Genomic DNA, 17,831 nt, shown 5'->3' on the forward strand with positions numbered 1-17,831 from the left:
TCTTTCTGGCTATTTGTAGCTTGCACAGCCCTTTCTGGTGCATTATCTCATTTAGATCTCACTTCTGACTGCCTACAACACCACTCGTGAAATATGCAAGCTCTCACTTTACTGATAAGAAAGTGGCTGAGTGGCTTCAGGTAACTGTCCAAAGCCAGGCCCTTTCTACTATCAAAGCAATGTAAACAAGAGTGCATCAACAAGAAAATACAAGTTTTAAGGACAGAAAATCCCTTCATTAAAATGTAATGAAAGCCCAACAACTCTACAGACAGCTAACCTGAGGGGCAATGATTTGATAACAAACGCAAAGATGTGGCTTCTGCTTGCCTCAAGAGAATAGTGGTTGTGCCCTCTTGCAAGATCAGAGAAAGGTAGGACAGAACTTTTGACAGCCTTCAACAACATTACTTATTACTTAGTGGATGGTGACTAAAGTTTTAGGATTAAAGAAAGAAAACAAATAGTAAGAGGAGACAGATATCCCCAACCCTGTAATTAACAGAACCAGCTATCAAGGACTCCTCTTTTAGCTGGTATTAATACTTCAACCTTCCTTCTATACTGGCAGCTATATACTTCAAGTTGAGGAAGGAGGTTTGGAAATGAGAGTTTATAAACAAGATTGAGCATATGTTCTGGACATTACTGGAAAGTGTTATAAAAATTTCAAACAGAGTGGGGTCACGGTGGCTCAGCAGGCAGAGTTGTTGCCTGCCATGCTGGAGACCCGGGTATGATTCCTGGTGCCTGCCCGTGCAAAAAAATTTCAAACACTGTTGTGGTATCATCTACGATATACAGCCAACAAGAAAAATTTCTTATCTTAGAAAGATTACCTACACTTCAAAAAATATTTGTAAATATGCTTCTTGATACACCATCACAAGCTAGGACTAACCACCATATTTCAGTAATTCATTTTCAACCAGAGAAGTATCACTCACAGATGATCTCAAAAAACAGAAAGTAACGAAATTAATGGACATGGGTTAGTTTAATCTGGTCAAATCCAACTAAATTCTATAAAGAAGAGATGGTCTAGCTTGAAGAGACCATATCTTAATAGATCACCAAATACTACAAGATATGTAACAATCAAAAAACAGAAGGGATTTTTCCTCTTTCTATAGGAAAGAAATGCTATAAATCCTTCACTTATTATAAAAGCCTAACTTGTTTACTTGAATTAATTCTTGTGCCTCTACTTCCATTAGACCAGATAGATAATAGAGTACTAGTTGTCACAGATATCAAGTAGGAAACAATTTCAAGTGTACTTGGTTTCTTCTGCTTGGTTGGTTTAACCAAAAAGTAAAAGTATACTCCTCCCCTTACTATAGCTGGCAAACATGCAACAATAGTTTTACTTTAGAAAAAAAAGCATAGCTTCTGTGAAGAAAAAGCAAAGCATTTGCCTATTGGCTTATTGTTTCCTTGGTAACTACACTAACTATGAAGTTTCACGTTTTGAGCCAAAATAGCAAACACAGAAGTGTAAAGGACCAAAGGGAATGTAAATAGCACTCTCTAATTTTAACTTTTTTTTTACAATCAAAAGGAATTTTGAGGAGAGGAAAAGGTACTGGGTTATCAGAACTGAACATATCATGTAATTTCAGGTCTCACCTGGACAGAGCTGGTCATAGTGCTCAGAGCAAACACAGTTGCACAGTCTTTGATAGTTGACTGGCTATCAAAGGCACCCTGGGTATCCATTAGTAGCACAGCCACCTAGGAATTTAGAAGTTTAAGATACTAAGTCAAATATTCACAAAAAATGTCTATTATAAGTAAAACATGATCACTGTCAGTATCAGTAACTGAGTCAAGAAAAGTACTCTAAATATCTCATATACTTTGACAAAAAAAACCCACAGATAAGTTATCAGACATTAGTTCTGTATTGTTTTGCTTTTTTAAAGCCAGAAAACAGCTGAACAAAGAATAAAATAGGAAAAAAAATAAAAAACAGTGAAAAACAGAATTTTACTTTTGTTCCATTAGGTCTGTCAATTACAAACACTTCATTCCAGACTTGTATGCCAGTTGTTTCTCTCTCACAACCACCTCGCCATGTAAAGCCAGTCAATGGTTCATTGTTTCCACCAATCCAACTTTGGGAATCCTGTTAAAGTCAAATAAAATAAAATAAATGAAGTCAAATAAAATAAAACACACACCCGGGTTCGATTCCCGGTGCCTGCCCATGTAAAAAAAAATTATAATAAATAAATAAATAAATAAATATTTAAAAAGTAAATAAATAAATAAAACACACAAAATTAAGGACAAAAAGGAACTTCAAAAATCACCCAGTCCTTATTTTACAAATGAAGAAGCCAAAGTCCAGTAAGATAAAATATATTGTGTAACATTATACAACACAGCAGCAAAAGCAGTCACAAATCCACTCTGGGGGACTCTGCCTCACAGTAATAACTGTTCTCTTTCAAATCTGAAACCTCACAAATCTGCTCACACTTTCACTCTCTAAGTAGGTAAATAGTGCCACGCATATTTTCTCCCCTTAATGGAAAGATTCCCTATAATGTTAAAAATCACAAAATGGAGATAACCACTATTGTGATATTTCCTTTGTACAGAAAGAGAAAAGTAAGTTCTACAAAGACTGGCCATCAAAACAGCACTGATTTCTTAGAGTAGCTTATAATAGAATGTTTCCATGCAGCCTGAATTTTTCTCTTCAAAAAATATAAATCCAACCTTGTGTCTGATACTCCTTTCATCTATGAAACTGACAGATGAGTGAAAAATATGGATTAAAAATAAATAAATAATAGGGGGAACAATTGTTAACATAAATTGAGTAGACTGAAATACTAGTGAACAATGAAGAGGAGCGGTAAGTGGTGTAGAGAAAAAACAGAGGGAACAAAGGTTAAAGTCTATTGAGTAGATGGAAATACTAGTGGTCAATGAGAGGGAGGGGTGAGGGGTGAGGGATAAAGGAGTTTTTTCTTTTTATTTCTTTTTCTGGAGTGATACAAATGTTTTAAGAAATGATCATGGTGATGAATATACTACCATGTGATGATATTGTGAGCCACTGATTTTATACCATACATGGAATGTTTGTATGTTGTTTTGGTTTGATAAAACAAAATATGTTTAAAAAAAAAAGAATAACCTCCAGAATAAATATATATATATATAAATATATGTGTAAGTTCTAAAAATAATTACAAGACTTGTTTGGAAACTGAATCAAAAAATCCAATTATAAAAAAGACTTTTAAAACCAATAAGGAAATCTGAACCCAAACTGGGTATTACATTAGATGGTGTTAAATCTGGGTAAAGACGATTGTTTGGTGTGATAATAGTATTGTGGATGTGTTAGTAACAACAGAGTACTTATTCATTAGATACTCAAGTATTCTGCTACCAAAGTGCCCTGCACTGTGCTAGGCTCTCGTATGTGACATCTCATTCTCTAACAATGTCAAAGAAATCTAGCATTTAATGAACTGCTTAATTTTAAAAGGTCCAACCTGCAAAATAACTTAAGACAATCTAACCTATCAGACAAATCTGTTTTTACTCTACATTTTACTTATTTCTCTCCCATGAGAATATTAGTTCCCTTAAAGATGGGAGTTTTGTCTGCTTTATTCTCATAGATTTCCCCAGCATGTCAAACAGTGCCTAGCTTGCAGTTAAGGACTCAAAATATTTATTCAATGAATAAGTAAATTAAAAATTTTTATTATAAACTTCAACGTGTTTGAGTTTAGGTAAGAGAAATAATAGAAATAAATACTATTTTTATTATTCTTAGAAACAATAATTACATGTATAAGACAATAAAAACAAATTTTAAAAAGCACAGATGACTAAAATCAAAGCTAACATGTTTGTTAACTTTCCCTTCAAAAGAAACATTAAAAAAAGAACTGGTGAGCAACACAATGAACCCTAATGTATTCTATAGACTATAGTTAATAGTATAGTTTTAAAATATTGTTTCAGAAATTGTAATAAAGTTACCACACTAACAGAAAATATTAATAGGGAAACTGCATGCATGAGGGGATGTAAGAGAACTCTATTTGTTGCATGTTTTTTCTTCAAAACTACAATTTCTCTAAGAAAAATAAAAAATAACAGCAGTTAAAAAAAAGAACTGGGAACTCATAAAAACTTACTGACTATATATTATCTCTTCTTTGCTTACCTGTAATGGAAATGCTAACGAAAAACATTAAATTGATTAGTTAATAAAGGGATAAAAAAAAGGTAAATCATAGAACCTAAATAATCTTATTTTTAAAATTAATGTCTGTCTTTTTCCATACTGAACACAGTCTGACAGCTCTCATAAAATATACTCAATCATTCATCTGACAAATGTTTACTGAACCCCTACTATGTGCCAAGCACTGTCCTAGGTCCCAGGAATACAGCACTGAACAAGAATAAACATTCTCACCCTCAAGAATCATTCTAATAGGTTCCAGGGACAGCCTAACTAATAAGAGCCTCACTAATAACAAGTCTTTTCCCTTTCAGTTTTCCTAAGTTACTAAAAGCAAAACATAAAAACCTCTATTTGCTTTCATGCCACTTACAACTATGGAGACCGAAAAGCCTCAAACCTCAGAATTCCAAAAGATTTCTTATTCCCTCACTGAAATAAAGTTAAAAGGAAACAAAAAGAACAGATCCTAAAAAAGTAAATCTCAATTGCAAGTTAAATGTGAAATTATGAGGAATGTAAGTAACATAGCAGTGGCCAAAAAGATTTACCTATGTAATAACATTATCAACAATTAAGAACCCCTACCTATTCTAAATAGTAAGGAAAAAAAATTGTATTACTCCAAAGCAATGGTAAGATTCCCTAGCTGCAAAATGAAACCACCATCAGGCAAACTTTACACAGAGTTGGTGGTGCAGCAGGGCCAACATGTATCAGAACATACCATCTCCCCATCTGCAGGCAGGCTGCTTCCTTCAACAGTGGTTAGCCTGGGGGCATAAAGGCCCATCCCAAAGCCATGACAACTCGTCATAGCCAGGAGAAAAAGAGAGCCACAGAATGAAAATGAAACCTACATTCATAATGGAAATCTTCTCCAGTTCCCAGGCAGTCCCCACAAAAGCACCTACAGGTGAAAATTATTCATCTGTACACTCCAACCTCAATAAAATCAGTTATCTATTCATGAGACTGGTCATTAACACTCAAGACCAAAAATGGTCACTAGAATAAGTAGTTAACAGATTCTGACCAGCATTTGTAATTTAGTATTCCCATCTGAATATGTGAGAACACTGTACAAGTCCTGCAACAAATTTAAAAACATTTGACTCTAAGTTTAACATCTTAACCACTTCCAAGTTTACCCCCATGTAAAAGTCTTTCCTTCAGGAGCTGGACAGACAGATGACAATTAAGAGTGACATAAATCATAAACTCAGACGAAGGACAACTCTAAGTACATGCTCCACAAAGGAATCTAACTGGAAGGAAAAAGGGGGGGGGGGGGGTAATTCTGTTTAAAAGGTACCCTTGAAGGATACCAGAACACAAAGGGGAGACCCCTCCGGTTAGAAGTTTGACATGGAGATCTGACTTTACAGTCTTCAACTAGATTTCCAGTTCCAACATACAAAAAGAGATTAGTCATGACTCTTGTCCCCGAAACAAGAAAAAAGTGGAACAATCCAATTTTTAAGCAATTACAGCTTTTCTTAGAACTATCAGAGAACTGAGGTCACAGGGCAAAACTGTACCCCAAATCTATAGAGATAGATAAATTCAGAGAATCAGTACAATAATGGTAGATTACATGGAAGACAGATTCTTTCTAGTTCTTAGGGAGTTTTTACCTTCCAAAAAAACAATTATAAGGTATGCTAGAAGAAAAAAAAGAGCCAAAAGAGATAAAGCAAGCACCAGAACAAGGCTCATATATGACAACAGATTTTAGAATAATCAGGGAATTTTAAAAACTACAATGAATATGTTAAAGACTCGGAAAACTAGACAAGTAAGAACAGATGAGTAAATGTAAGCACAGATTCTCAAGAGTTGTCTTAAGATTCAAAAGGAAACATTTCAAAAATGAAGAAAGCTTTTGATGAGCTCAACAGAAGACTGGACAAGTACAGTGAACTTGAAGATATGTCGGTAGAAACTGCCCAAACTGAAATGAAAGGAGAAAAAAAGGACGTGGGGCTGGTAGTGGTAGAAACAGAAAACAATACCTAAGAACTATAGGATAATTACAAAAAGTGCAACAAACATGTAAAGTGAATATCAAAAGGAGAACAGAGATAGGAACAAAAGAAACACTTCAAGTAATAATGGCTGAGAATTTTCCAAAATTAATAGTGGACACCAAACCACAGATTCAGGGAGCCCAGAGAACACAAAGAAAGATAAATTGCAAAAACTTCCACTTAGGCATATCATATTCAACCTGCAGAAAACCAAAGGCAAAGAGAAAATCCTGAAAGAAGCCAGAGTTGCTTTTTTTTTTCCTTAAAACACACTATCTACAGAGGAAAAAGAATAAGACTTCTTGTCAGAAATCACGCAAGCAAAAAAGAAAAAGAGAGGGGAGTATTAAAAGTGCTGAAAGAGGGCGGGCCATGGTGCCTCAGTGGCAGAGTTCTCACTTGCCATGCATGCCAGGGAGACCCAGGTTCGGTTCCTGGTGTCCGCCCAGGTGGAAAAAAAAAAAAAGTGCTGAAAGAAAATACTACAATCCAATCCAAACTTCCACATCCAATGAACATATGCTTCAAACACGAAGGAGAATAAAAGTTTCTCAGACAAAAAAAATTTAGAGAGTTTCCTACCACTAGAGCTGTCTTGTAAGAAATGTTAAGAGAAGTTCTTGAAGAACAGGAAAATGATATGGATCAAAAACTGAGATCTACATAAAGAAAGGAAGAATATCAAAGAATGAACAGAGAAAGATAAAATCTTTTATTCTTTTTCTTAATTGATCTAATAGATTGTCATTTCAAAGTAATAAGGCCAACAGGATACTGGGTGATTATAGCACATGGATAGGTGAAACAAATGACAACAAAGTTATAAGGGACAGAAGGGAGGAATTGGGAATCAAGGTACCTACATACCCATGAAGCAGTACATTGCTATTTGAAAGCAGACTTAGATTAGCTATAAATGTATACTACAAATTCTAGAACCACTATAATTTTTTTAAAAATAAGCATAATGAACATTCTAAGGGAGTAGAGAAAACAGAATCATATAAAATACTCAATTATACCAGTGAAGGCAGAGAAAGGGGGAAATAAAAGAAGAAACATAGAACAAGTACAACAAAATAGTTATAAACATGGTAAATATTAATCCAACTATAACTCACTTTAAATGTGTACAGTTAAATATACCAATAGAAACTATCACAGTGGGTAAAAAAAAAAGGAACTATATGGTACCTACAAGAAATCCACTTTATATATTAAGATACAGACAGGTGTCTATATTTTAAAACTTCAACTTCTATGTGAGACCAAAGGGAGAGATGTTTATTTGGTGCAAAATTTGTATTTTGTGTAGCACATTACCTAATTTAACTTAAATGGTCAGTTTAGTTGAATACCATAAGTACGTGGAATCTTGAATAAGGCATGAGATCTTGTTGGTTTGCCCAGGTTAGTGTGATGCTCCAATATATCCCAGAGTAATTTGGGCAGTGAATAAAGAAGTATTTGCAAAGTCCCCTTGGGGGACTTACTGGAGTGAAAAGAAGGAGATATTCAACTTCCCCCTTTGGAGAAATTCTGATATTCTCACAAACAGTGGGGATAACTAGATCAATAGGCTGGGCCCTCAATCTTGGGGTTCATCCCTATGAAACTTATTCCTACAAAGGATAGGCTAAGTCTACTTATAATTATGCCTAAGTGTCATGCCCAAGAGTCATCCCCAGAGAACCTCTTTCGTTGCTCTGATGTGGCCTCTCTCTCTAAGCTAACCTGGCAGGTGAACTCACTGCCATCCCCCCTACATGGGACATGACTCCAGGGGTGAAAATCTCCCTGGCAACATAGGACAGAACTTGCAAAATTAGCTGGGACCCAGCATCATGGGATTGAGAAAGTCTTCTTGACCAAAAAGGGAAGAGAGAAATGAGACAAAACCGCTCCAGTGGCTGAGAGATTTGAAACAAAGTTGAGAGGTTATCCTGGGGGTTATTTGTATGCATTATATAGATATCCCTTTTTAGTTTACGATGTACTGGAGTGGCTGGAGAGAAATACCTGAAACTGTTGAGCTGTGTTCCAGTAGCCTTGATTCTTGAAGACAACTGTTTAACAATATAGCTTTTACAATGTGACTATGTGATTATGAAAACCTTCTGTCTGATGCTACTTTTATTCAAGGTATGGACAAATGAGTAAAAAATATGGATAAAAATAAACAAATAAAGGGGGATAAGGGGTAAAATAAATTGGATAGATTGAAATACTAGTGGTCAATGAGAAGGAGGGTTAAGGGGTATGGGATGTATGAGTCTTTTCTTTTTATTTCTTTTTTTGGAGTGATGCAAATATTCTAAGAATGATCATGGTGATGAATACACAACTATGTGATGTTATTGTGAGCCGCTGATTGTACATCATGTACGGACTGTATGTGTGTGAAGATTTGTCAGTAAAAATATATATTTTTAAAGATAAAGATAAGTTAAAGTAAAGAGATGGAGAAAGATACACCATGTTAACACTAATGAAGAAAAGCCAAAGTAACTATATTAATTTTAGACAAAACAGATTTCTGAACAAGGAAAATTATCAGGGGAAAAGAGGGGAATTACATAAAAGGGGTCAATTATCCAAGAAAACATGGCAATCCATAAAGTGCATGCCCCTAATAATAGTTTCAAAATATGAGGCAAAAACTGATAGAACTGCAAAGAGAAATAAACAAATTTACATTATAGTTGGAAACTTCAACATTCCTCTATCAGTAAATGGCAGTTCTAGCAGGCAAAATAAAGAAATAAATAAATCAGTATGAATACAGCTGAACTGCATAGCACCAACAATAAACTGGATCTAATTGGTATTAATAGTTATAAAATACTGTATGCAACAAGAGCAGAATATTCGTCTAAAGCTCACACAGAACATTCACCAAGATAGACCCCATTCTGTACCATAAAACACACCATAACAAATTTAAAATAATATAAATTATACAAAGTATGCTTTCAGACCACAATGGGATTAAATTAGCAATCAAAAACAGAGAGAGAGAAAAAGAGAAAACATAAATTAATAATATCAGAAATCAAAGAGGAGTAATTAATTGTGTGGACATTAAAAGGACAATAAAGGACTATTATGAACTATCCACAAATTTGATAACTTAGTTGAAATTCCTTGAAAGACATAAGCTATCAAAACTCACACAAGAAAAAACAGATAACATACATAGGTATACCTAGTAAAGAAATAGAATTGATCATTAAAAACCTTCCAGAAAAGAAACAACCAAGGTCAGATGGCTTCACTGGTGAATTCTAACAATTTAAGGAAGAAGTCATACTAATTTTCTACAGGATTCCAGAAAACAAGGGGAATACTTCCTAATTCATTTTATGAGGCTAGCATTATACTAATATCAAAACTAGATAAAGACATTACAAGAAAATAAAACTAAAGACCAATATCAGTCATGAATATAAGTGTAAAAATCCTCAACAAAATAATAGCAAACCAAATTCAATAATCTATAATTATACCCCATGATCACAAGGGATTTTATTCCAGATATGCAGTCTGGTTCAATAGTTGAAAATCAATTAATGCAAATTCATCAGAGAAAAAAGGCTAAAGAAAAATTGTAGTCTCATCAACATATCGAGAAAAAGCCTTTGATAACCTCTAAATATAATCATGCTTAAAAAAAAAAATTTCCAGCACACCAGGGCACAGATGAGCTTCCTCAACCTGATACAGAGCACCTCCCAGAAGCCTACAGTTAGCATCACACTTCATAAAATAAACTAGATGCTTTATTTAAGGATCTAAACAAGACAAAAATGTCCACTTGTCACTTCTATTCAAAACTGTACTATTTCTAGCAAGATCAATTAGACAAGAGAAACAAATAAAAGGCACCCCGACTGGAAAGAAAGAATTAAAACAATCTCTACTTGCAGATGATATGATTACAGAAAAACTAAGGAATCTAAAAGAAACTATTAGAATAAACAAGCTCAGCAAAGTTACAGGACATAAAATCATTATACAAAAATCAACTGTATTTCTATATACTTGGAATGAGCAATCCAAAAATGAAATTAGCATAGGAAAATTACTTAAGAATAAATTTAACAAATTAAGTTCAAAACTTCTACTCTGAAAACAAAAAATTTTGAAAGAAACTAAAGAAGATCCAAATAAAGGTCAAAAACTTCCCATGTTCATGGATCAGAAGACAATGTAACAGCCAGGAAACTAGATTCCTAGAACCAAAAAGTTAGACAATAACAACTGTTGACAATGATATGGGAAAATCAGAACCCTTACACACTACTGACGGGAATGTAAAATGGACGCCCCTTTGGAAACAGTCTAGCAGTTAGTTCCTTAAAGGGATAAACATAGAGTTACCATATGTTCTAGTTTGCTAGTTGCAGGAATGTAACACACCAGAGATGGACTGGCTTTTAATAAATGGGGATTTATTTCATTAGTTCTTGAGAGGAAAGGCAGCTAACTTTCATCTGAGGTTCTTTCTTAAGGTGGAAAGGCTCAGGGTAATCTCTGCTGGCCTCCTCTCCAGGTCTCTAGGTTCCAACAACTTTCCCCAGGGTGATTCCTTTCTGCATCTCGAAAGGCCTGGGCTGAGCTGAGAGTGCTGAGATTGCTGAGATGAGGTATGCTGACCTGCTTGGGCTGTGCTATGTTGTGCTCTCTCATTTAAGCACCAGCCAATTAAGTCAAACATCACTCATTGCAGCAGGCACATCTCCTAGCCGACTGCAGATGTAATCAGCAACAGATGAGGTTCACATACCATTGGCTCATGTCCACACCAACAGAATTAGGTGCCTTCACCTGGCCAAGCTGACAACTGAATCTAACTACCACACCATACAACCCAGCAATTCTACTAGGTAAATAACCAAAAGAAACAAAAACATTTGTCCATACAAAAACTTGTACACAAATGTTTATAGCAGTATTATTCATAACACCGAAAAGTTGGAAATAGTCTAGCATTTAACAATGGATGAACGGATAAAGAAAACGTAGTACATATATACAATGGAATCCTATTCAGCCATAAAACAGCATGAATATACAACATGGATGAATCCTGAAATATTATGCAAAATGAAAGGAGTCACAAAAAAATCCATTATATGATTCCATGTATATGAAATGTATAGAATAATCAAATCTATAGAGACAGAAATTAGATTAATGGTTACTTATGGCTGGGGGGGTGAAAGCTGAATGGTATGGGGTTTCTTTTTGAGGTGATGAAGATGTTCTAAAAATTGACTGTAGTGATAGCTGCACATACCTGTGAATATAAAAAACCAATGAATAGTACAGTTTAAATGGATGAATTGCATGGTATGTGAATTAACTCGATAAAGCTGTTAAAAGAAAAACAAATACTCTTAGTACCCAAGTTTAACAGATTACCAATCATTCAAAACTTGCCCCATAATACCACAGAAGTCTATGGGAGATATTATCAACAGCTCTTTCCAATATGAAAATATTTGGGCATAACCCAAATACCCTCAAAGATTGGGAGAAAGATCAAAGGAGAAGATGAAGTTATAATAGAGAAGACAGGAGTTAACAAATGTGTGTCACTGCTGAATCATTATATTTCCTTTAGTTGCCAGTATCTTAGAGCAGCTCACAGGAAAAAAACTAAAATTGTGGAATTGCAACCCATTATCAAACTCTGAAATCTGTTCTATAAGTACTTGTTGTGGTGAGCTTGAATTTTATTACTTTTTTGTATATATGTTATTTTTCACAATAAAAAAAAAAAAAAAAAGAAGTCCTTGTCTATGGAGAAGGAATGGTCCCCTGAAGGTTCTGTTAAATATCCAATATTAGTGTAATGTGGCATAAATTCTATGGCTTAAAGTTGCTTCTTGATGAAAGCATTCACATGTATTTCTTCCAAACCATCTACAAAAACTTTTTCTACTAGTTAAAAAAGAAATGGGTAGAAAAAAATTTTTCAAAGAGTGAAATCAAAGAAATTCTGAATTAAAACTACTGAGTAACAAGATTTTCCAAAGAGGAGGAAGCGATTATTCCAAAAGTATTTCTCCAAGAACTTATATGATAAAAATTTATACAACTCCTTAAATAGTCTCAAGTTTTAGTAGTCAGTGCTTACATTAATATTATTTTAGATATGCTAAAATAAAAATAAATTATTCTAGATTCTAATATATTTTAAATATAAGAGCAAAGGTCTCAGAAATAAAAATAAAAGTAAAAAAAAGATCTACTGGAACAACTTATAGTCTCTCAAATCCAATTCCCAAAAATAAAAAGTGATGGCAGAGATACTATTACCTCTGATACTATTACAAAACAAGGAGTACATACATTTGGACTTAAAACTAGAGAAGTACTCCAAAGGTTGACAATGACATTTTCAGGCAACAGATTCAGGAATGCAAGGTGGGTGTGCACCTGGAAGATCCCTCCCAAAACACTGCAACAAAGACTTTGAACAATGTATTGTAGCCTCCTCCAACTAATCTGTTTCTGATCCTTCTAGTTTGCCAATAGGTGATTTAAATTACACTAAATTTAAGCCTGCATATGGAAGGAGGGAGAGTTAGTTTCAATCCAGAAACCAAAATCTCAGGGGAAAAAATTCCAATGTGTTAATGGAAAGAAAGCAGTCTACAAAGGCCACAAAACTCCTGTATCTAATCCCCTTAGTTTACATTCGGGGGGGAGGGGGATCCCCACCAACGTTTCTTTACTGACTCTTTTAAAATTCTGGTTGAATTTTGCCTGTTCCTAACATACGCAAAAATAATAACACAAAATATAAAATCTCAGCAACTTCCTGCATAATACTTAAATACAATGCTTCACTTGTAATGAGTGAAATATTCAAAAGCAAATTCACATAAATAATTAAATAAGCTAAAGTTCTATATTAAATCTGCAAACAATTTTATGAGCAAATGAATCTGAACAGAGTATGATCTGAAATTAACAAAATACATACCAATCAGAAAGGTTAATATTTAAAAGACTCACAATACTAAATGTTTATAAGATGTACAACAACTGTAAGTCTCTTACATTGCTGTTAGAGGTGCAAATTGGTAAAAACACTAACTTTTGGCAGTCCTTACTAAAATTAAATAAGTATTGATCCTGTGACCTAGCAATTCTACTCCTGGGAATAAACCCAACAAAAATAAGTGAGTGCTATGTCACCAAGATTTGTGCAAAAATGTTCAATAGCAGCTTTATTTTAAAAAGAAAACAACTGGCAACTCATATATCTATATAAGTACGGGTAAATAAATTGTGATATACTCATTCAATGAAATACCACTCAGCAGTAAAAAGTAATGAACTACTGATAAATGCAACAATGTAAATAAATCTGTCACTTAATTTTGAGTAAAAGAAACCAGACACAGGAGTAAATACTTTATTATTCCATTTATATGAAATTCAAAAGCAGGAAAAACTAATCTACAGTGACTGATAATATAAAGGGGAATAGTGGTGGCAACTGAGAACAGAGATACTATTAGAGATAGTAATGAGTAGAAGAGGAAATGAGAATCTTCTAGAATGCTGGAAATGTTCTATTTCTTGATCCGAGTGGCAGTGGTTATAAAGGTGTACATATTTAAAAATTCACTGGCTATACTAAGATTTACGCACTTTATTGTATGTAAGCTATATCATGATAGAAAATAAATAATAAAATGACTCTAGGAAGAAACACAAAATACTGTTTTTCCTCCAAATATATTTCTTTCCTTGGAAAAGAACATAAAACAAACCAAGTTTTTCTTCCTGGATTCATGCAATATCCAAGAGTCTTACATGTCAAACACCTTGGAAGGGAAGGTGAAATCACGTTTGGCATGCCATAGGCCTTAAAGATAGTTTCTGCTCCTGATTTCTGGCAACAGTTCTAAGAGCAGCCCTTCAAACAGTAAAGAATAAAAGTTATATAGAGGACAGTTTCCCTTAAAATGTCTTTATCAATTACATCATAAATGGAGTCAAAGCTCTTGAGAACTAACACAAAGACTACTAATCAAGCACAAACGCCAGCAGGCAACATGAGCCAGCACGCCCGCACTAGCTCACAAACACAAAGCACCCTCTTGTCAGTCTATTTCAACTTCTGAACTAAACAATAAAGTAAACATTTACAGAAGAACAATCCAATATAGGTATATCCTATAAGCTACCTATTGTATTAGGAATAAATAGGAAAATGACTAAAGATCATTTTACATAGTTTTCAGAATAAAGGCTCTGGAATAAACTGCCAGGTCTGGAATCTCAGCCTTGCCACCTACTTTGGCCCTCATGTCTTCAAGCTGAAATATTAATATTCCTGATAGGGTTTTATTGATACTAAATGGGATGATACCTGTTAATTAAGTTTAAAATGTTCCCTATTTTATGAATTCAATAAATCAACAATTTTAGTGACACTTTTTCAGGTCCCAAAAATTCCTACTATAAAAACTGCTTAATTCTTTTTGGAAATTTTATTCTAGAAAATTTTTTAGTTCAACTGAAGTTTCAACAAAAGACTAATCTCTCTCCCCACGCCTCAGATAAAAACAACCTATTTTCTTAATATAAGTATCAGCTCATAAAATAAACCGTATTTCACAAGAAAATGAGACCTGAAGAGTAGAATTTCTCCTAAAATTTGGATATGTTTGGTAGGAACCCTAAAATACTGTTAGGTTTAAGTTACTGAAATTTTGTTTTCATTGAATAGAAAAGAGCTCATACTCAGCCCTAAGTTATTCCTTTACTAACTACTCAAAATAAAGATATTCATCTATTTTTAATTCATAAAGTAAAATGCATACAAGTTTACCCTTAGTGAACTGTATACTTTGATAGAATGACTAAGGTCAATATGAAAGAAAAATAAAGTCAATATAAGCCACTGTTTTTCTCCTACTTTCAACTAAGATCCCACCTTTATAAGCAATTAGATTAATGAAATAAATTTTAAAAACTATCCCATTGTTATTTCTCCTTACTTATTTTTATCTCCTAGGAAAAGCACGGCCCATCATTACACCAGTATAAGTAGAAGTATGCTAACCCAAAAATTAGACACCATTTAATGCAATTTTTGATTAACAGAATAAGATGATTTATGTCAATAACTCTACATGGAAATCTTATGAATGAAAATTAATAAAGATATCACTTCAAGGTTAGAAGCCACTAACTGTGTAACTTTAGGCTTCAGTATCTCTCCCAGGAGAGTTCTATTCATTCAGAGATAGCAAATATATGACACATGGGCTAAGATTTTCCATCTGAACAGCCACTATTAATTGATCAGAGATGGAGTCAGAAATAGTACCTGAGGTGAAACTTTCCTGTCATTCCTAGACAAGTGATCTAAGTTTCCTTCTCCTTCTAACACTGAACTGTCCCTAACCTACTTGGAATCAAATACATTTGCAGTGAACAGCTCAGACGGAGAGAGATACAATATAAACAAGTTAACTTAAGAAGAAGTTACAAGACTTCGAAATACAGCAATTTTTCATCATCTTTTAATGTGAAGACTTTTTTTTTTTACAAAAACCGCCACTAATTTATATCTTTCTCTACTTGAGTTGTAAAACTATGAGAACTAATTATATCTAAACTGAAAAACTTCAAGATACTGTATCTTTCTCAATTTTCTGACCATGTAAAAAACTGTTCTTTAAAATGAACTACATTCTTGATACTCGGGCATACTTGATTATAAAAAATTCACCAAAAAGTCTCTTGGAAAGCCAAATGAAAACACTTACTATATTTTTTATCTCAAGGCAGATGCATTTGAGTCTGATCCCCTGTTACAGACTCAAATACAACACATAAAGGTAAGCACCCACAGGGGTTTTAGAAAACGTAATTCTGTCAGTGCTATTTCCAATGTCTTCATGTGGTTTCTGAATATCAAAATCCTCTTTAAAGCTGTTCCCCCTGCCTACATGTTACACTCCAAAATTTTCAATTCCTTCTTCAAAACTCCTATTCCTTCAGCCCAACATTCAACATTGGAGGGAGGGAAAAAATCTTTGTGTTTTTTTTTTTTCCAGAGAGGAATGCCAAAGCCAGGAAGAGGGAGGAAAATGACTGATACTATCAAAAAGTGAAAATATGCAGAGATGGAGATTCATCAGTCAAAACAGACAATAAGAGCCTACTAAGTTCCAATTAGTGTACTACCTGCTGGAGAGATGGCAGTCAAGATAAGGCAGTCCTGAAAGAGCTTAAACTAGCAAGGAAAAAAAGCAACTGAAACAGCATGAGTAAATCACAGTGCTTATGACATGAAAGGAAGACCTAACATAGTCTTCCAAGGCAGGGAAGATGTCCACTGACAAGACTGGCCAAGGGTATACAAGCCCTTGCTTGGAAAAATAATGCAGCACACTCAGAAAACGGAAAGGATTATAATATACCTGAAATACAAAGACAAGAGGTAGCCTCAGAGATGATAAAAGCCACTCTAAAGCATGGGACTCTGTCTCAAAGAGTAACAGCAATCCACTGAAGGTAACTTACTGAATTAACATATATGTGCTTCTACTAAGGATTCCATCAGCCTACCCCATCCATGATAAAGATTAGCAAGAAGGGGAGGTGTAACGAAATAAAGAGGGAGAGAATGAACTATACTTCAGGGAACTTTCAGGGTATACTCAAAATACTTTGGGGCTAGAACTACAATGTCTGGAATACAGATGCTTAATCATGTACATCAATATCATTATATGAACAAAGGAATTATGTAGACAAAGGAGAATCAAGAGCCACAATAAATTTACATTTCTGTTTTAACTAAGAAGTTTTCAAAAGAATTATATTTCTGTAAAATTGAAGTTTTTACTGCAATTTTTTTGGTCACTTTTTTTTTATAACAGGGTTGGTTGGGAGTTTTTTAACTGGCTTCAATTTATAAAAGGCACTATTCACCTTGTTATACATATATCTAAGCATGAAGTCCAGTAGAAATGATTTCCCTTTACGAAAAGCTCCTGCCACGGACACCACTACTATGTTAAGATCCCGTATGTGCTCCTGTAGCAATATCTGCTCCAAAGCTTCTTCATCAAGCTCAAAGTTATGGTCATCTTCATGAGCAAGAACAATCTGTACTGGACATGGTTTCTTCATAACCTCATCAGAGTTTAATAGCTCATCATCTTCATAATTCTCACCTAAAATTAAAAACCGAGAGAGAGAGAAACATTAATTCCTGAACTATAAACATTTCCTGAAGGACCACAAATAAAGCAAAATCTCAAAGAATAAATTTGCATCTGTGATAGATCATTTGAAAATAGTTAACAAAAAATGATGTTTAAGTACATATGGATGAGACTGTGAAAACTTTGTGTCTGATGTGCCTTTTATCCAGGGTATGGACAGATGAGTGAAAAAATAAGGATTAAAAAATAAATAAATAATGGGGGAGGGGGGTAAAGGGTAAAAAATTGGGTAGATTGAAATACCAGTGGTCAATGAGAGGGAGGGGTATGAGTTTTTTCTTTTTTCTTTTTGGAGTGATATAAATGTTCTAAATATGA

General features: G+C 34.2%; 1 protein-coding gene across 6 annotated transcripts in view; it reads right to left on the minus strand.

The window, feature by feature from the left end:
- ATL2 (atlastin GTPase 2) overlaps nucleotides 1-17,831 on the minus strand; it is a 55,965-nt gene that overhangs the window by 13,538 nt on the left and 24,596 nt on the right. For 3 of the 6 annotated variants that reach the window (XM_077134021.1, XM_077134022.1, XM_077134026.1), the window contains exons 2-4: nucleotides 17,218-17,462; nucleotides 1,994-2,128; nucleotides 1,630-1,734 (exon numbers count right to left, since the gene is read on the minus strand). In XM_077134021.1, coding sequence (XP_076990136.1) covers nucleotides 1,630-1,734; nucleotides 1,994-2,128; nucleotides 17,218-17,462 — 485 coding nt within the window. Of the gene's footprint in view, nucleotides 1-1,202; nucleotides 1,586-1,629; nucleotides 1,735-1,993; nucleotides 2,129-17,217; nucleotides 17,463-17,831 lie in introns of those variants that run through there. The other 3 variants (XM_077134023.1, XM_077134024.1, XM_077134025.1) reach the window with 3 other exon arrangements.

This window comes from Tamandua tetradactyla, chromosome 17 (genome assembly GCF_023851605.1).
Source record: "Tamandua tetradactyla isolate mTamTet1 chromosome 17, mTamTet1.pri, whole genome shotgun sequence".
Taxonomy (NCBI): domain Eukaryota; kingdom Metazoa; phylum Chordata; class Mammalia; order Pilosa; family Myrmecophagidae; genus Tamandua; species Tamandua tetradactyla.